Source organism: Kogia breviceps, chromosome 4, assembly GCF_026419965.1.
Source record: "Kogia breviceps isolate mKogBre1 chromosome 4, mKogBre1 haplotype 1, whole genome shotgun sequence".
In the NCBI taxonomy this organism is placed as follows: Eukaryota; Metazoa; Chordata; class Mammalia; order Artiodactyla; family Physeteridae; genus Kogia; species Kogia breviceps.
The window spans coordinates 56,371,343-56,388,411 of NC_081313.1; the positions used below are offsets into that span (position 1 = coordinate 56,371,343).

At 46.4% G+C, this 17,069-nt stretch overlaps 1 protein-coding gene across 9 annotated transcripts in view; it reads right to left on the reverse strand.

Annotated features, from left to right (window-relative positions):
* Positions 1-17,069, reverse strand: part of ZNF366 (zinc finger protein 366) — a 404,084-nt gene that overhangs the window by 50,738 nt on the left and 336,277 nt on the right. For 6 of the 9 annotated variants that reach the window (XM_067031121.1, XM_067031124.1, XM_067031120.1 and 3 more), the window contains 2 exons: positions 8,618-8,792; positions 1,441-5,457 (listed from right to left, as the gene is read on the reverse strand). In XM_067031121.1, coding sequence (XP_066887222.1) covers positions 4,928-5,457; positions 8,618-8,792 — 705 coding nt within the window. In that variant the 3' untranslated portion in view covers positions 1,441-4,927. The other 3 variants (XM_059061776.2, XM_067031126.1, XM_067031125.1) reach the window with 3 other exon arrangements.

The following is a 17,069-nucleotide window of genomic DNA, read 5'->3' on the forward strand; positions in this document are numbered from 1 at the left end:
CACTACTCTCCCTTTTCTTAGTTTTCCCTCAGGGAGAGAGGCCCACTGGAATCCTGGAGAAGACATTCTGTGACCGTATGTGAAGAAGTGGATTGGAGTGATGCAAGAGGTGGGCTGCAGCAGACGCAGAGATGAGTGACCCAGCCTCTCTTCAAAGACGGCCTTGTGCTGAGCTGTGGGGGATGTAGTCAGCAGACGTCTCCAGCCAGCAGCTCCCTTACCCCCTCAGGGTCTGTCCCTGCTGCAGGGTCACACCTTCCTGAGGTCACCCTCTTCCTGGGCAGCTCACATCTGGTGACTGAGCAAGGCGGGTGCGCAAAGGCTTGGACGTCTCTGCCCAGTGTGGCAGAGCTCTGATGGGCAGACCTGGCCCCGGAGCTGCCCACCATGTTGGGTGAGGCTTGGTCAGGCATGCATTACAGTCTGGATTCTCTTTGCTCAATCTTCTTTCCTCCCCCTTCTTTTCACTGGTACTGATCCCTAATAAACATCTTACACCCAAATCTGTCTCAGCATCTACTTCCAGAGAACCCAACCTGCTACAGGCTATATGCTTGGAGGGCAAAGGAGAAACTTGCTAACTAAGTAATTTGGAGCAAGTCATTTCACTCTCCTGACCCTCCATTTCCTCATCAGTAAAATGGAGGTAACAACCTTTGCCTCTCAGGGTTGCATGAGGCTTACATGAGATCGAGTGTATAAGTCACCTGGCACAGTGCTTGGCAAATAACAGCATATAACGTTTAAAAGGGAAGCTTCCTGAGAAATGGACAGCTTCCCATGCTGACACAGCTTTGTGAGTGCCCCGTTGAAAAGAGAGAGCTGAGTGTTCAGTTTTCTGGCCAACTCACTGATGGTAATAATAATGGCTAAGTCTGACAAGGCGTACACTATGAGCCAGGCACAGGAGTGTCTTCATATATTAACTCATTTAACCCACAAAACAATCTGGTGAGAAGGTGCTGTTCTGGGCCCCATTTTACAGATGAGGAGACCGAGGCACAGAGAGATGCTCACAAACTCGTCTCAGGTCCCAAAGACTGGAAATGAGAGAGCTGGGCTTTGAATCCAGGAACCTGGCACCAGAATCTGTGCTCTTGCCCACGAGAACATATATCGTACAAAGAACTTGATGCAGAATAAGGTAATCCTGCCTCTAACCTCCCACTTCTCCATGACACCCTTTCAGAACTAATTTTTCTGAAAGGGAGAGAAGAGGATGAGGAAGATGTCACCTGCCTGCTGATGAGCTGAAGTTTATTAATCCTTTTTGAAGCCTTGAGGGAGGGAAACATCACCCGTGTCTCCCTGGGGCCAAGACGCCCACCAGTAGGAACTGCTCTGGCAGATCATCTGAGGGCAGGAGTAAGACGTTGACAGTGGCAGCTTCCTTGCAAAATTTCAGGTATTCACAAATAATTAACTCAGTTTTTTCAACACGTCTTTATTTGCTTAAATTAACATAATATAGGTTACATGCTATTTTCAGGTAAACTGTTTTTTCAATGAAGCAGAAAGCAATATTCACAACTTGGGTTGCTACACACTTTGAGCTTTATTTTTAAATAGCAAGCCAGAATTCTGTACAAAATCAACATTTGGTGTAATGTTGTCCAAATATGTGAAGGATTTAAAATGTTAGCTCTGTTACATTTTGTTCCAGCAAAGCAGACAAAGATCATAATTCAAAACACGATGTTAATATTTTATTAAATGCCCTCAGGGCTCAATAAATACAGTATGCACATTGGGCTGTCTCATGTAACTACTCATATACAAATATACCAGTTACCCTTCTGGGGTCATGGAAAGTCAGCCTCAGTCTCATGGCCAGTGGGGAGTCAAATTTTTAAAAAGAGAGAATGAGTTGAAAGGCAACAAGAGGGGGTAATCATAGGCCGGAATAAGAAGGATAAAAGAAAAATATGCCAGTTGGCTGGGTCAGTTGGTTGGTTCAAAGACAGTGGCCAAAAACCTGGAAAGCATTTGGTAGTGACCTATTTTCAGAGTGTCACAATGTGATGGATTTCATGCTATCCTGGTCCTGGGATTGCTGATGACCTTGGATGGTTTCCTCCCTTAATTCTGTTGAGGATGGCCTCATGGCTTCTCTTTCAGACTGGCATTCTGGTTAATAAGCTCTAGGCAAGGTTGGCCAACCCTTCCCTTAGCTCTGCACTTAATGCATAGGGTGGCCATATAATTTATCTCCCAAACTGGAACACTTTTGAGAGTTAAGGTGACACTCTTCGTAACTACCTGGGGTTGTCCCAGGCCAACCAGGATGTTGGTCACATACAAAACCAAGGTTTTAGCCTTGGTTCTCAGAAGGTCAGTGCATATGAACCAGTGGGTTATATCTAATTAAGTCTCTCATATCCAGAGTCAAGAATGAAAAACAGACTTTAGAATACATTCCATAACAATTTTTTATGACTTTTCCTAGACCCTCTTCTCTTCCTCCAAATGAAATTTTACTTGGAAGAGTAACACATAAAACAGATGGAATTTGAAGTGGGGATGTGGGTTGAGTATTTTCCCTCCCCTGGCAGCTCTAGAAGGGCCTAAGAGGGACCTCTTGCTTTTCAGCACACAATGTGGAAACCAGCATTCAAGACCATACTCTTTCCATCTCAACATTAACTTGTTCCTCAAACACTCCCACGTGATTCGTTTTGGGTGGAAAAGTCTACAGCTCGCTATTCTAGATTTTCTAGTTCCTATTCCAGTTCGGCACACCCAGAACAAACTGGAAATCTGCAGCCTTTGTAGCAGGTCCTCAACACCTTGCTGCTGAAAGAACGAATGTGTAACAGGACCCTAGGAGGAGGCCTCACAGAACACTCTGCCAGCCTCTGCGTGATGACATCAGAGGCACTGATGAGCTGTATTAATAATAATGGATGGAAGGCAAATTGCCCCTATGAAGATCTGGATGGATTCTTGGCCCCGAGTTGTGCTGGTAACCGCAGAAAACCACACTCTTCCCTTCACCAGCCCCTTTGCAGGTGCTCTGACCTTGGCGCATAAGATGGCAGTAGCCAGCCCAAGCAGCTTTGGCACGTTGTAGTGGTGGTGAGGCTGGACGAAGGAGCCTTAAGCAAGGCAGCAGGAGGAACGCATGTGAGGGATTGACAAAGCACACGTGTGACTGATGAGAACTGGATAAGGCTGACGGGGAAGCACCTTGGCCAGGAGAAAAAGCCAGCATCCCACAGGCAGAGATGGGCCAGGTCGTCTAAAGAAATGTACTGGTAACTTTGGGAGGAGAAGAAGCAAATAATAAACAGTACCTAGCTCTACAAATACGAGTTGAAACTACCAAGGGACAGTTTTTACATAAACACAGACACAGTACCAGAGAGTCACTGCTTATGGTCAGTCACACATATGTGACATCCTGTCAGCACTGCTTTATCTGTCAGATGCCGGTGCCTAAGGGAAGCCTACCTGCGGGGCCCGACCTACCCTTTACAGTCACTATACCACTCACTGGACTCATGATTCACACATCTAGGAAGAAATAATTAGTCACTATAGGCTGGATATGTATTTTTAAACATTAAGTGACCATAAGCAACACAGGCATCATTTCTAGTACAAAAAGTGTGTGTTTATACTGTGTGTGTGTGTGTGTGTGTGTGTGTGTGTGTGTGTTTCCTCTCGTGAGGCTCTTACAGAACAGGTAAGAAGGCCTAAGTCAGTAGTATGATTTCAAGGTCTCCTGCTTTCTATCTTAATGAGTCTAAAGCCAGAAGCTGAAATATTTATGGAGTCCCTGGGAGGGGTTCTTGGGAGCCACTATTCTAGCCTAGTCAATCTTTCTCAACGGTGGCTGCATATAAGAGTCATCTGGGGCAACTTGGAAAATAACCAATGCTAGAGCTCCACTCTAAACCAATTAAATCAGGACTCAGGGGGTCAGGCCCCAGCATTGGTATTTTTTAAAAGGCTCCCTGAGATGATTCTAATGTTCAGGTAGCATTGAGAATACAGCTCACAAACTCCTTTAGTAGTGATTAGCTGATGGTTATTCTAATACTCTAAATAAGTTAGAGCTTAAATTTCAGGGAGAATTCCTCCCCCGCACCCAGCTCCAGCACTGATGAGAAATCCACTGCTCATGGGGTGACAACTCTTCCTGCAGCTGTTTTATGGGGCATGAAGCCTAAAGCAAGGTCTCCAGGAGGGAGCTCTGCTCAGGACACGGGGTTAGCCTGCAGACACTGAGCACTGTCGGGCTATCTGAAAATATGCTCCAAATGCCACATCTGGTGAAGGTAGCAGAAGCCAAACGAGGCAGACCCAGGCAGGAATCTAAGTATTGCTGGTTTTTCCTAGTCAAAATTATTCTTATTCTCTTGAAATGTTACCTTATATCTGCAGCAGCTACTTGAGAATGTCCTCTTCAATAACTCACCCTCCTGTGTAATTTCTGGCTTTTTTTGATTATTTAATAAAGCAAATTTTAAAATATATACAACTACTAATATTTTCATCTATCTGGAAAAATATGATACCTTTTACACATTCAACTAAAGAGTCATTAATAAGGTAACATGTCAAGCACCATATTTTTGCAACTAGAAAGAAATTTACAGTATTAGTCAATGGAAAATATAATTTCTAAAAGCACCTCAGCATCAGCTTACAGTTAGATGTCTAGAAGAATATGTACAGTTTATTACACTGGAGATCCATGAAATAACATGGAAGAAGACCTTGCATGTGTGTTAAAAATCAAGGGCCCAATGAACGACCTGAGCAGCATTTACATGACTGAGGACGTCCCTGCTCATTTGGTCTGAGCCATTTGTAAAGATCCGCGCCCTTCTCCGGTCTCCAGCAAATGAGAGCTCAGGCGGAAAGCTGTACTCGCACAGCCTAGTGGTGCCCATTTTCCAAGTGTAATTTTTAAACCGTCCACTTAGATCCCTAAAAGCACTGCTTGTTTTTCCATTTTCCTCTCCAGTAATTCTTTTAAACTCTCATCTCTGTGCTTGAAGTACAAGTAATCAGAAAAGGAGGGGCCCCGCCGAGCGCTCTGCAGGGCCCGGAGGCCGAGACACTCGTCTCTGCGGGCAAACTCTCTCTCCTGGCCGCCCTCGGGCCCGGGGCCGTCCCGGCTCTTCGGCTGGAGGTCCGCTTGCGGCGCGTCCTCCTCCGCCTGCGCCTCCGCCCCCGCCCTGGGGCCCGGCTCGGGCTTGGCGGACAGGTCCTGGGGCGCGCAGAGCGGCGGGCTGCGGGGGCCGAGGCCCGGGCTGTCCCGCTCCGCCTCGTAGCAGTTGTCGTCCTCCTCCTCCTCGTGGCAGGAGCTGCCCCTGGCGCTCTCCCCGTCCGACTGGAAGGCCGGTCCCTTGGCCCGGCGCTTCTGGGACAGGTCGAAGGGCTCCTCCTGCTCCAGGCTCCTCAGGCCCCCCGCCGTCTGCGCCAGGGCAATTCTCCCCCTTCCAAAACCTGCCAGAGCAAAGGCACGTTCAGGCCCCAGGAAACGTTCAGGTCGCTGGGTGGAACCCAGGGCCGGTTAGTGTAGCTTGCTTTTGCATTTGAAAAATAGATAAATCCCCAGGAAGGCTGTAGAGAGATGGGCCTTGTCACAGATGGGAGTCTACATCGCTATGACTCCTTTCAGGGGAATTTGGCAACACGCAAGGAAAGCTTTAAAAATAAGCACACCTTTGACTTAGCAGTTACACTACTGAGAATGTAAACTATGAAAATAGTCTGGCAGATGCACAAAATGTATATGTAAGGATGCTCATCACCACGCTTTTAATATCGAGACTGTGAAAACAATTATCAATTTAACGATAGAGGCTTGTTTAAATAAATAATAGTACCTCCATACAATGAAGGTATTATGTGTGTAGAAGGTACTTCTATGCGTAGAAGATATAGAGACCTATTACTGATCATAAAAGGTATTCTCTATATACTTTAAGTAAAAGAAATATATATTTATCATATGTATTATTTAGCATATATATTAATAGTGTAGATTCTCTTTTATATATCAAAAAATATCTGGAAGGACATAAGCCAAAATCTCAAAAATGATTAACTATGAGGTGATTTTTACATTTTCCTTTTCACTTCGAATATATTTCTTTTTACTTTAACAGTGAGCCCATATTTTACCGTAAGAAAAAAAAAATAAAACAATAATAAAGATATTTTCAACTTGAAAAAAACCCCAGATATTCCATTTGGGACCAAGGGGGCCACCCCATAACTGGGCCCCCTAAGTGTAGACAGAGTAGGGAGGGCGCAGGAAGGTCCTCTGAGGAGCTCAAAAGCCCTTGTGTCCCACCACAAGGGTCCTTGCTGTTGGACACAGTGATGTAGGAGGGTCTCATTTTTAGTTTCGGTTTGAAGGCCCTTGTAGGGATGGACTTTTCAGCAGGCAACAGGCATGTGGTAGGGCTCCACCTGATTTGATCCTGGAGGTGTCTGCCCGTGGTAAGCCAGCAGCCAGGCCCTGAGGACCAGGCGGGGAGGACTGAAGAGAGGGATAGGAGGAGGGGGCTGGGGTGCGGCCAGACCCTGCTGCACAGGGGGAAGCAGGCTTCTGGGGTGGCGATGCACAAAGGAAGCCGAGGTCCAGTGCTGCCTGCTTTATGGTGTGGTCAGGCGATGAAGCTGTCTGTAGCTTTAATCTTGTCAGGGGCTGATTTTTGAGCCATTTCAAAACCTAGAGTGAAGAAATGCTAACACCTTTTGTAGTTGAAAACATTAAAATTGTTGAAAGTCTGTTAAAAACTTTCAAAGCAACTCTCTGATATATGGTGATGCTCTTGATTTTTCCAGAAGGATGATAGTCTTTAGGCGCCTGTTAGGATATGAGTATCCATATGGGGTAAGTCCTGGTGACCAAGTCAGGCATTCAGATGGAGGACTGTCTCCTCATCACCTTCTATGTCTCTAGCCCTGGTGACTGAGCATACTTCACCTATTCTGGAAAAATCCAGGCGTAGCTTGGGAAGTAGCTCAGGCAACTAGAGATGCAAAGAATGATTCAGAAAAAGAACATTCTCAGGGAAATAAAGTGCTTTTTTTTTTTTTTTTTTTTTTTGCGGTATGCGGGCCTCTCACTGTTGTGGCCTCTCCCGTTGCGGAGCACAGGCTCCGGACGCGCAGGCCTAGCGGCCATGGCTCACGGGCTTAGTTGCTCCGCGGCATGTGGGATCTTCCCGGACCAGGGCACGAACCCGTGTCTCCTGCATCGGCAGGCGGACTCTCAACCACTGCGCCACCAGGGAAGCCCCAGTGCTTTTGTTTTTTAACCAGAATTTTTTCAGGGCTTTTGTACAAACTCCAGGCCTTGTTTTATGATGATGACAGTTTCCTCTCAACCAGGAGTCACCATAAACTCAGTAGGTGTTCGAGAAATCTGAAAGCTACCATCATTTTGTTTCATGCTGAGTGTGCACACGTGCATCCTATTCATGAATATGGGTGCCTAGCTGACCATCTCTTTTGTAAAGGGGCGGGAGAAGCAGCAAACATGAACAAACCACCCCATACGTTTACCCAGTACAGTAAGCACTGGCTTGAGCCAGAAATTCTTGAGTTAGAATCTCAGTTCTGCCTTCAGACTTGCTGTTTGACCTTGAGCAGTTTATGTAACACCTCTTGGCCTTGGTCTCCATTTACATAAATTGAGAATAACACAGTCTACTTTGTGGAATATTGGGGACGAGCAATAAAATCTAAGTGCATCACCCTGTGCTTGGATCATATATGAATCAGAACATGTCAGCCAGTTAACATGATATTGTAAGTTACATATACGTGTGTCTTCTCTCCCCACACACAGACCTCCCAGAGGGCGAATGAAGATGGTCTCGTTCCCCTCGTATCTGCCACGGCATATAGCACACTGCACTGGACAGAGAGCATTTACTGTCCATTTACTGAAGGACAACCTACTGAACCCAGTACATGTGGAACATAAACTCTTCACTGCTAAGGAAGGGACCGAGAAGATGAAGGAGGCAGAAACTTTCATCAGTTCAGTTAGGACTCAGCTAGGGAGACTCACTGCTCTGCCTATGGGCCAATCAGCCCTACCAAGCAGGAAAACTGTCCTTGCGAGTTTCTGGTTGTGAACAGATAGACGAGACCTAGCCTGCTACAGACACACTTCTGCTGACAGCAGAACTTGCAGACCTGCCCCCTAACAGCAGTGCGATAAAGAGGATACAATACGGCTTTAGAGTCAGAAAGGTCTGTGTCCAAATTCTCGCTCTGCTACTTTTCAGTTGAGCAAGTTAATATTTCAAAGCCTCATAACAGAAGTTCCTCCAGCCTGGAGTTACTATAAAGATTCACAGAGACCAAGCACCTGCTGCAGGGTCTGGAACAAAGAACTAATAGTGGTACCGACTGGCATCATTATGATACTCTAATCTACTCCCTAAAATTCACTTTTACTTACTACCTTCAGATAGCAGCTTACGTTTGTTATAGTAACACTGCCAACCTGCTCCTGCTACTCTGCTGTGGTCTTGAAAATTACGCTCCCTTTTATGACGGTAAGAATAACCCCCCAAAGTAAAGCTCCCTAAAGACAAGTTCAGCTCCCACTTATTCCTCACTGGCCTGGAAGGGTGATTACCTTGAGAATGGAGGCCCCGCTCCATGACCCCATGCTTCACTTTCATGTGGCGTGTCAGGTTCCCCTTCAAGGTGAACTTGCTGGGGCAGTAGAGGCACTTGAAGGGTTTGCTGTCAGAGTGCAGGTGCATGTGGCCCATTAGGTTGTGCATCCGGTTGAATTCCTTCCCACACAGCTGTGAAGACAGTGATGAAGAGAACACAGGTTACCTAAAGGCGGGGACCCTGCCCAGGTGACCACACTCAGGCCTGTGTCGGGATGGATGTGTTGCTACTTTGTTTGGATTTTGGCATTTTTAAGTTGCTTCCAAAGAAACTGTCTCCATGGAAGTCAAGGAGGGGCTGGATTGAGCCCAGGCTCAGAGGTAGAACAGGTAGGGATGGATTCATGAGATTTTATTCCTGTTGTATTGGGATTTTTAAACTCAAGGTAAAAATTGCAAAGCTATTAAAGTTTCTTTTGAATGCAACCTTTTGGAAAGGAGAAAAGCTGCTCTGAAAGCAATTGCTCAAAGTATGCTTCACGTGAATAAGTATACGATGACTTGTTTCATATTTATGGAGCGTTTACAATATGGAAGGCACTGTCCCAAGTCTGCCATGGAATATCTCATTTAACCCACATCAGTCCTATGAGATGGGTGCTGTTCTCATCCCTATTTTACAGATGGACAAACTGAGGGATTAAGAGTTAAGACTGGCCAAGGCGCACAGCTGGAGCTGGGATAATAAACTCAGGTCCTCGGACACCAGAGGCCACACCATCAATCACCACATCATACTGTGTCCCCCCAATATAACTCTTCTGTCAGACTATATCAGGCAATGCTTTTCTAATTTTTAAATTTGCTAACTTTGGGGATGGATTTCAGAGTTAAAGGAAGGAGTGTGTCTTTTCTCTGGGTAGAGATCTGAAGTACTAGAAATATCATCCTAGGTATACAAAAAGCAAACATATTTTATTCACTTTTTAAAATTTTCTATTTCCATCAAATTGCAAATACATGATGGACTACAGCAGTGGTTCTCCAGCTCCTTTGGGAAGAACAGAACTGCCTTTTCAAAGGCGATATGTGCAGATGCAGATGGTGTAAGACAGAAGCAGTTGTTCTGGGGTGCTTTCCTTGTCCCCAAGCTTCAGCAGAGCAGGGTTTGGAAACTCCAGCCTTTCCTTGACTGTGCTGTGAGGAATGCAAAGAAGGATTCTGTGTCTGTGCTGGGACCAGAGCATTAAGGGAGGAACATTCTCCTTCCCTTTTCCCTTCCCACCCTCAGAAGCCCATGTCATGAGGGTAGTGATATGAAGCAAGAGGTGCCCAGAGAGAGGATGTGGGCAACGGCATCCTCTGAAGCTGACACCGGTCTTCCTTTCTCACCGAGAGATGTTTTCAGGGCCATTGTGGAGGCTCTGGGTTGAACTTTTATTAATGAAGACGGTGTTTTCTTCAGGTGGCTATGGAGGTGAGAGCTGAGCTGGCCTTGGAAGAATGGGTACAACTAACAACTGTGACCTTGGGAGATTAGCCTAAAAGAATGCGGGGCAGTAAGAGGAAGCCATCCTAGGATTACAGATTTGTCACAGATAATCTATGCATGGATAATAAACGGCTGGTTCTGTATTTTTAAATGATTCCTACTTGTGGGTTTTACGTACGTTTTCGCTTTTTACTTCCTTACTAGCGAAAATGAACTCAGCATACTGGTACCCCACACTCAGTATCCAGAGCACCCCTCACCACATTCATTTGGAAAAGGTGACCCAAGAGGGGAAAAGCTGAGAGAGTAGGTCTAATTTAGGGGAAAGTATGGATACTTGCTTTCTCTTTATTCTCAACCGAGACAATTTATAAAGATATATCAGCCTGTGGCTCAGTTTTGCCCATGTGTGAGAGTTCTGGTAGAGTTCTCTTTATTAGCTTAGTTTATCCAGTTCTCCATACTGGCTAAGAAAAAAAAAAATTTGTATCTAGAGCTTCTACATTAGGTATTTCCAGTCATGGGTCATTCTAGAAAAAATATATCTCATTTGGTTCATGGGACAGTTCTGATTATTTGGAGCAATGCTGCTGCTGGACTTGCTGAGCCGAACAGTCTTTCATTAGACTGCAGCAACTCTGAAGGCTCTGCCTGCCTTTTGGTTATAATCCCTGCCTAGCACCAGGCTTGACACACGATAGTTCCTTAGTAAGTCTCTGTTGAGTGAGTGAAGGGGTGAGGTACATCGCCAGCAGAAGATCTGAAGACAGCAAAAGCCATGGGTAGTCAAGCACAAGACATGTAGGTGGAGGGGAGATAGAGGTTGGAAGGTCTATTAGGCCACTGCACTAGTCCAAGCCTGGATGGGTCTCATGGTCCTATAGGCCAGACGGAGAGAACTGAAGGAAGAAATGGATGGCTTTTTCCTTCAATGATTTCCATGGAGGGTGATATTCCACTTTTAGTTATCATCTGTGGTTGCTGAGGTATTAGAAGCTGGATTGGTCTGAATGGGTTTTATAAAGGAGATGAAATTTTAGCCTAACCTTGAAGGATATGTGGAGTGCCTTTTGTTTTGACACAAGAACAAAGTCTCCTCATTAAATATTTTCAGACACTTCAATCAGCCTTAAACTACAGGCACAGTAACTATGACTATTGTGATAATGATCCATGGCTTGTTGCTGCTGCAACTGCTATTAACTTTGGGGTTAGAGCAGATCCTGTAATTCACCTGCCTGAGGTCGCAGCCCCCTTCCCCCATCACCCTACCTTCACCCAACACACATGTGCACACATAAAGAGGGCTACTGCTGGGTATTTTCCAGATTCTTCCTCAGCCTCAGAAAAGCAACCTTTTATGATCATCATAGCTGAGTGTATGTTTTCTACTCTAATGCTTTTCTGTGTCAGTTCATTCAGTACTGAATTTCCTGGGACATTTTAGTGGTGTGTGGGGACATTAGGATGTTTTATCATTTTAATAAATGATATTGTCTCCTGATGTCAAGGCCTACAGCCTCAGGGAAGAAGATCCACTGTGGAACATGGCTGGTCAGCTATATTATTTGATGTGTGATTGGTAAAGAAGGCTAATTTTTTTGCTGCTGATAAAATTTAATTTTTATATACCAGAGTTACCCTTCATGGTTTATGTTAGCCTACTGATAACCAATGGAGAGTTTCCCAGGGCTAAGCAATAATGTGTCAACTCTGAAAGATGTTTAGGGCACTAAAAGGTGTCCCAGGTAGTATTCAGAAACATAAGAACTACCTTGCTCTTCTCTGAGGCCAACCCCAGTATCAAGCACAGGGCTACACACATAGTAACACTTAATGAATATCTAAGTATATGGTTAGGAAATAAACAACCAAGTCAGGGAAAATATCACTACCTTATGCAAAAATTCCACAAAGCAGCCATCACCAACTCTCTCTCGTGCCCCCTTTAAAGCTACACACATTAGTTTGCAAACCAAAATCCTCAGTGGCAGAAGGATAGAAACAATTAACTCAGGACCTGAGGTACTTGGATACCACTCACATCTCAGAGGCTGGTACCCTTAGCTTCTTCCTCTCAGCCTCTGACCCTTTCACAAAGCCCTTTGGTCCTTATCCAGAACACCTGGCCTCTTCATCCTTCTCAGAGGATTGTCCTCACATAACTATACACAAATGTATGGACATATTTTGTGTCTGTGAAATTTGGAGAGGTCTCTCAGTCACCATCAGTGAAGAGGGGCCACAGAAGGAGGACTGGGGCAATTCAAGATGGCACCCTCAGGTGGGGTTTGAGTGTGAGCTCTAAGCAGAATCCTTGTAGTAGAGGAGAGGAGTAGACGGGTAGGAAGAAAAGTTGGGAGGGATCATCAAAACTCTAGTTTCTTCTCCTGGGAAAAGCAGTCATCTACAAGGCCCCCTTCAATCATGAGACATGAGGCTAAGAGCTTGCCCAAGTCAAGACTTGCTGAATCACCTGCTGCCAAGGTCTGTGGAGATTAAAGGCAGGGTGGTACAGGAAGCTGCCGGAGTGATAAAGAGTCAGATTTCATCTTGCAGGTGGTCATCTCAACCAGCCCAGCCCTTTTGAACTCTCAGTTGCTCTACTGAGCAGTATTAATGTGCTTCTGACATTAAATATCAGTTTTTCCACCAATACCCACCTTTATACCTACTTTTAAAGAGACAGGTGGAAGTCTGCTGCTTACTTCCCTGGTGGCACAGTGGTTAAGAATATGCCTGCCAATGCAGGGGACACGGGATTGACCCCTGGTCCGGGAAGATCCCACATGCTGCGGAGCAACTAAGCCTGTGTGCCACAACTACTGAGCCTGTGCTCTAGAGCCCGTGAGCCACAACTACTGAGCCCACGAGCCACAACTACTGAGCCCATGCACCACAACTACTGAAGCCCCTGCGCCTAGAGCCTGTGCTCCGCAACAAGAGAAGCCACCACAATGAGAAGCCTGTGCACCGCAACGAACAGTAGCCCCTGCTCGTCGCAACTAAAGAAAGCCCACACACAGCAACAAAGACACAATGTAGCCAAAAATAAATAAATAAATAGAGAGAGAGAGAGATGGATCTCAAAATGTAATAGAAAATTGGAACAAATGTTTTGAACTGTCCTTTAAAAATGGGTTGCATGGATCATTAGGCTTTGAGATGGCAGAACAGAGAGGCAGTGGTGAAACCCCAGAGGGATACAGAACTTGCTCCATTTTCTCTTCTGTAAAATGTCGATGATAATCTTAGTTTCCCATGAAGGTTTTTTTTAAAAATAAATTTATTTATTTTATTTATTTATTTTTGGCTGCATTGGGTCTTCGTTGCTGCACGCGGGCTTTCTCTAGTTTCCGTGAAAGGGGGCTACTCTTCGTTGCAGTGCGCGGGCTTCTCACTGCAGTGGCTTCTCTTGTTGCGGAGCACGGGTTCTAGGCACACGGGCTTCAGTAGTTGTGGCTCGTGGCCTCTAGAGCGCAGGCTCAGTAGTTGTGGCGCACGGGCTTAGTTGCTCCGTGGCATGTGGGATCTTCCTGGACCAGGGCTCGACCCTGTGTCCCCTGCATTGGCAGACGGATTCTTAACCACTGAACCACCAGGGAAACCCCTCCTATGAAGGTTTTTGATTCAGGTAAAGGGATTGGCAAATAGTAAGAGCTCAATAAATATTAGCTCTTATTACTATCATTATCATGTACATTTTACATTCTAGAAATGGTAAGTTCTTTGTGGATAAGGGTACTGTCTTTTTAAACCAGATAATGTGGAAGGAGTATTAAGGAAGGACCTCAGTATTAAGGTATTGAGTAAATACCTGCCAGGTTACTTGAGGTATAAGAGAAATGTAAGCAAGTGTGGCTGAGGCAGCCCTGGGAATGTGGATGGAAAGAGAAGATTCATCCTAGATTGCAGGCTTTGGGGAGCCTATTATCTGGCTCTCTGATCCTCCGTCAGCCCTTTAAACAGCTGGCAGAGGCCCTGTCCCCTTATCTTCATGAAGAAGCTCCTAATTCTGGCCTCCTGACGCCCCTTCCCTCCCGGGTCCAGGCAACTTCCTGTGAGTCCCAGAGACGGCGCTGACAGCCAGAGTCACAGAGAAGTCGCCGTGCACAGAGGCAGAGGGATGGCAGTGGGCAACCACTGGGCTGGGGCCAGAGGCCCACAAAGCCAAAAAGAGGCATGCTACTGAGACTGCGATGCACCAGGAAGCCTGCGTTTCCCTCTTCTGAGAGGAAAGGTCAAAGAGCTGCAGCCTGCAGCCTCGGAGAATGGCCTTCCCTAAACTGCCCTTCCCTTACATCCTTCTCTCTCTCTCTCTCTTTTAATAAGAAGGGTGTTCCTTTCCTCAAAGGGAGAGAGAGGGAGGGAGGGAGAGAGAGACTGTAAACTGTCCAAAAGGACCGTGAGAAAACAGGAAGCTTTGAAAAGTACAAGAGAAAGCAAGATGAAATCTATTTGCAGGCGGGCCCCTGGGGACATGCGGGGCATTGTTAAGCAGGCAGTTCATACAGCTATATCCTTCCTTCTGCTGAGGAGGGCTTTGCTGCCAAAAGGCTGCTATCTGGTCACTGCCTTAACCCCCTCAATGCCAGCCTGAGAACCCTGATCCCAAGCACTGGGCCCCTACAAGCCCCCACTGGGTTTCTCCCCTGATGGAGCATCCAAGAGCTGGAGGGGGAGATGGAGCCAATTTGGTGGAGGCGGTGGGGATCCTTTTCAGGGAGACCTCGTCCTTTTCTATCTGTTCTTACCTCAGCCTTCAGCCCTCTACTTCAGGCCAGGCTGCAGATGACCTGGTGATTCATAACATAGGCAGCTCCCAGCTTCACCCACCTCAAAGGAGAATTTGTCCCGGAAATTCTGGATGACTGCTTTTCCTGGACAGGTTTCCCAAAGACAGCAGCTGGTTCTTTGCTATTATGGAGTGTGGCTGCTACGAGGATAGCATCCAAATCAACTCCTGCGTGCTTACGCAGAATCTGGGAAGCATATTTCTGAAACATGGCTTAAGTCTACAGGCACAGGTCTCTGGAGAAACTCCAGCTGGCTTCAAGAAGCAAGGAGTCCAGAAGTCGAGCCAATAGCAAAAGAACCCAGAAGGGCAGTAATTTTTTTATAAGAAAAAAAAAAAAAACCAGAAACCTTTCCTCTCCTCGAATTTTCCATCCTATTGTTAATGCCTAATCCTGCAGTAAATGAATGTTTCTGTTTGCTGTGGACAGCTGTTTCCACTGAGCCAGGGCCAGAGAGAACCAGTTCATGTGGCCACAGCCGGAGGGATTTATGTTAGGAAGAATTTTTAGTGGTGAGAATCCCAGGAAATTAGAATCTGTTACTTAAAGACTCTCCCTTTTGGGGGGGCAAGTTTTGGGGTAAAGGAGATGGAGTCAACTCTTGGAATATGACTGGAGCAAGGTCTGCCTCCTTTTTCCAGCCAGGTCAGTCACATGAATGGAATAACCCTTCCCTGTTACCGCAATACAGCTCAGGTTTAGTTGTCTGGGCCTGTTCTCCAGCACCACTGTGTAGCCAGCCATCCACTCCTCTCTGAGGGCTGTGAATTGCATGGTGATGAGCAAATGGCCCTCTGTTTCTCTCCCAACTCTCAGACCCCAGCAACCCCTACCCAGGGCCAGATTTCCAAAACCACAGCACAACATGAGTAAGAAACAAAGTCCACAGGACACCATCTGGAGATGGCCTATCCCACAGTGGGATCTGGAGCTAGTTTATAAATACACAGGGCCCCATTACATAATCTGTAAATTCAGACATGCTCTGAAATTCCTTTGAAATGAAGAAGGGCGATGGTATAAAGAGGACACCAAGCAGGTGGCACTTTGCAGGGAGATGGGGACAAAGAGAGGAAGAACCTGGCAGTATGTTCTGGCACTCGCCAGGGGACAGAGGCTTCTGATCGAGATGATTGACACATGTTCTTATTTCAGGAATGTCTAAGAATGGAGAAGGGCCACATAAGTTTGACAAACATACACTTTAACATCCAGTTCTTTTTGTTCAAATGATACATACTGCCTTCTAGGCAGCCTCCGACCTCCTGTGGTCTCCTGACAGAACCTGCTCATCAGGAAGAAGTGACCTTTGCAGATGACCAGTCCAATTCCTGTGCCAGGCCCAATTCCCACTGGAGAGTTAAACTGTATTCTATCACTGCTGGCATTTCATGCAAGCCTCTCTCTTATGGGGTTTGATGGTGTGACCAGATATCTGGAGCCTTATCCACCCTCAAGGAGACGTCAGATTGAGTTTCTGAACTGTATAGTGGACCAGCAGACCTTTGAACCATGTGTGGTGCACTATCATTGGGGTGAAGGGAGGCCTGGAATCACTGGGCCCATCATGTCCCATCATGTCCTGTCTCTATGCACTGGTACCAGAGAGAACCCTCTAAATCCTCAAGGACCACTTGGTCCAAGATCCTCCAGGCCCCTCTGAGGCCCTTGAGGTAGAGAAACAGAACTGCCTCTGTGCCCCCAAATCACACACAGCTGGCAAGCCCTTTTCCTGCATTGGCTCTGCCCTGATGTATCCCTCAGTTTCAGAGATGTTTTCTGCCTGGTTTAACCACTACTGCTGGCCCTGAATTGGTGAGGCGGAGTGGGGAGCTGGAGTGGATTTTGGGGGGACTATGAACTATGCAATGGCTCCTGAGTATTTTAATGACTTTATGTGCCCCACCACCAGCTGACAAAAATACAGTTCATGCTCGAAGTCCAAGAGTAAACTCAACACAAGGAATGAAGAGGGGCGATGAGCCCCTGATAGCACCTCTACTGTAGGAGACAGTAAACCCCCGGCAGGCGGGAACAGCTCTGTTAAAAGTGAAGTGTTCAAGGGACTCAGCGAGGCGGAAGGGAAACCAGAGGCATGTCTAAAGGGAGACAGAAGAGCTGGTCTGTGGAGTCCACAGGGTCCCGCAGCCAGGCCTGGCTTGACGAGTGTGTGGCCTGTGT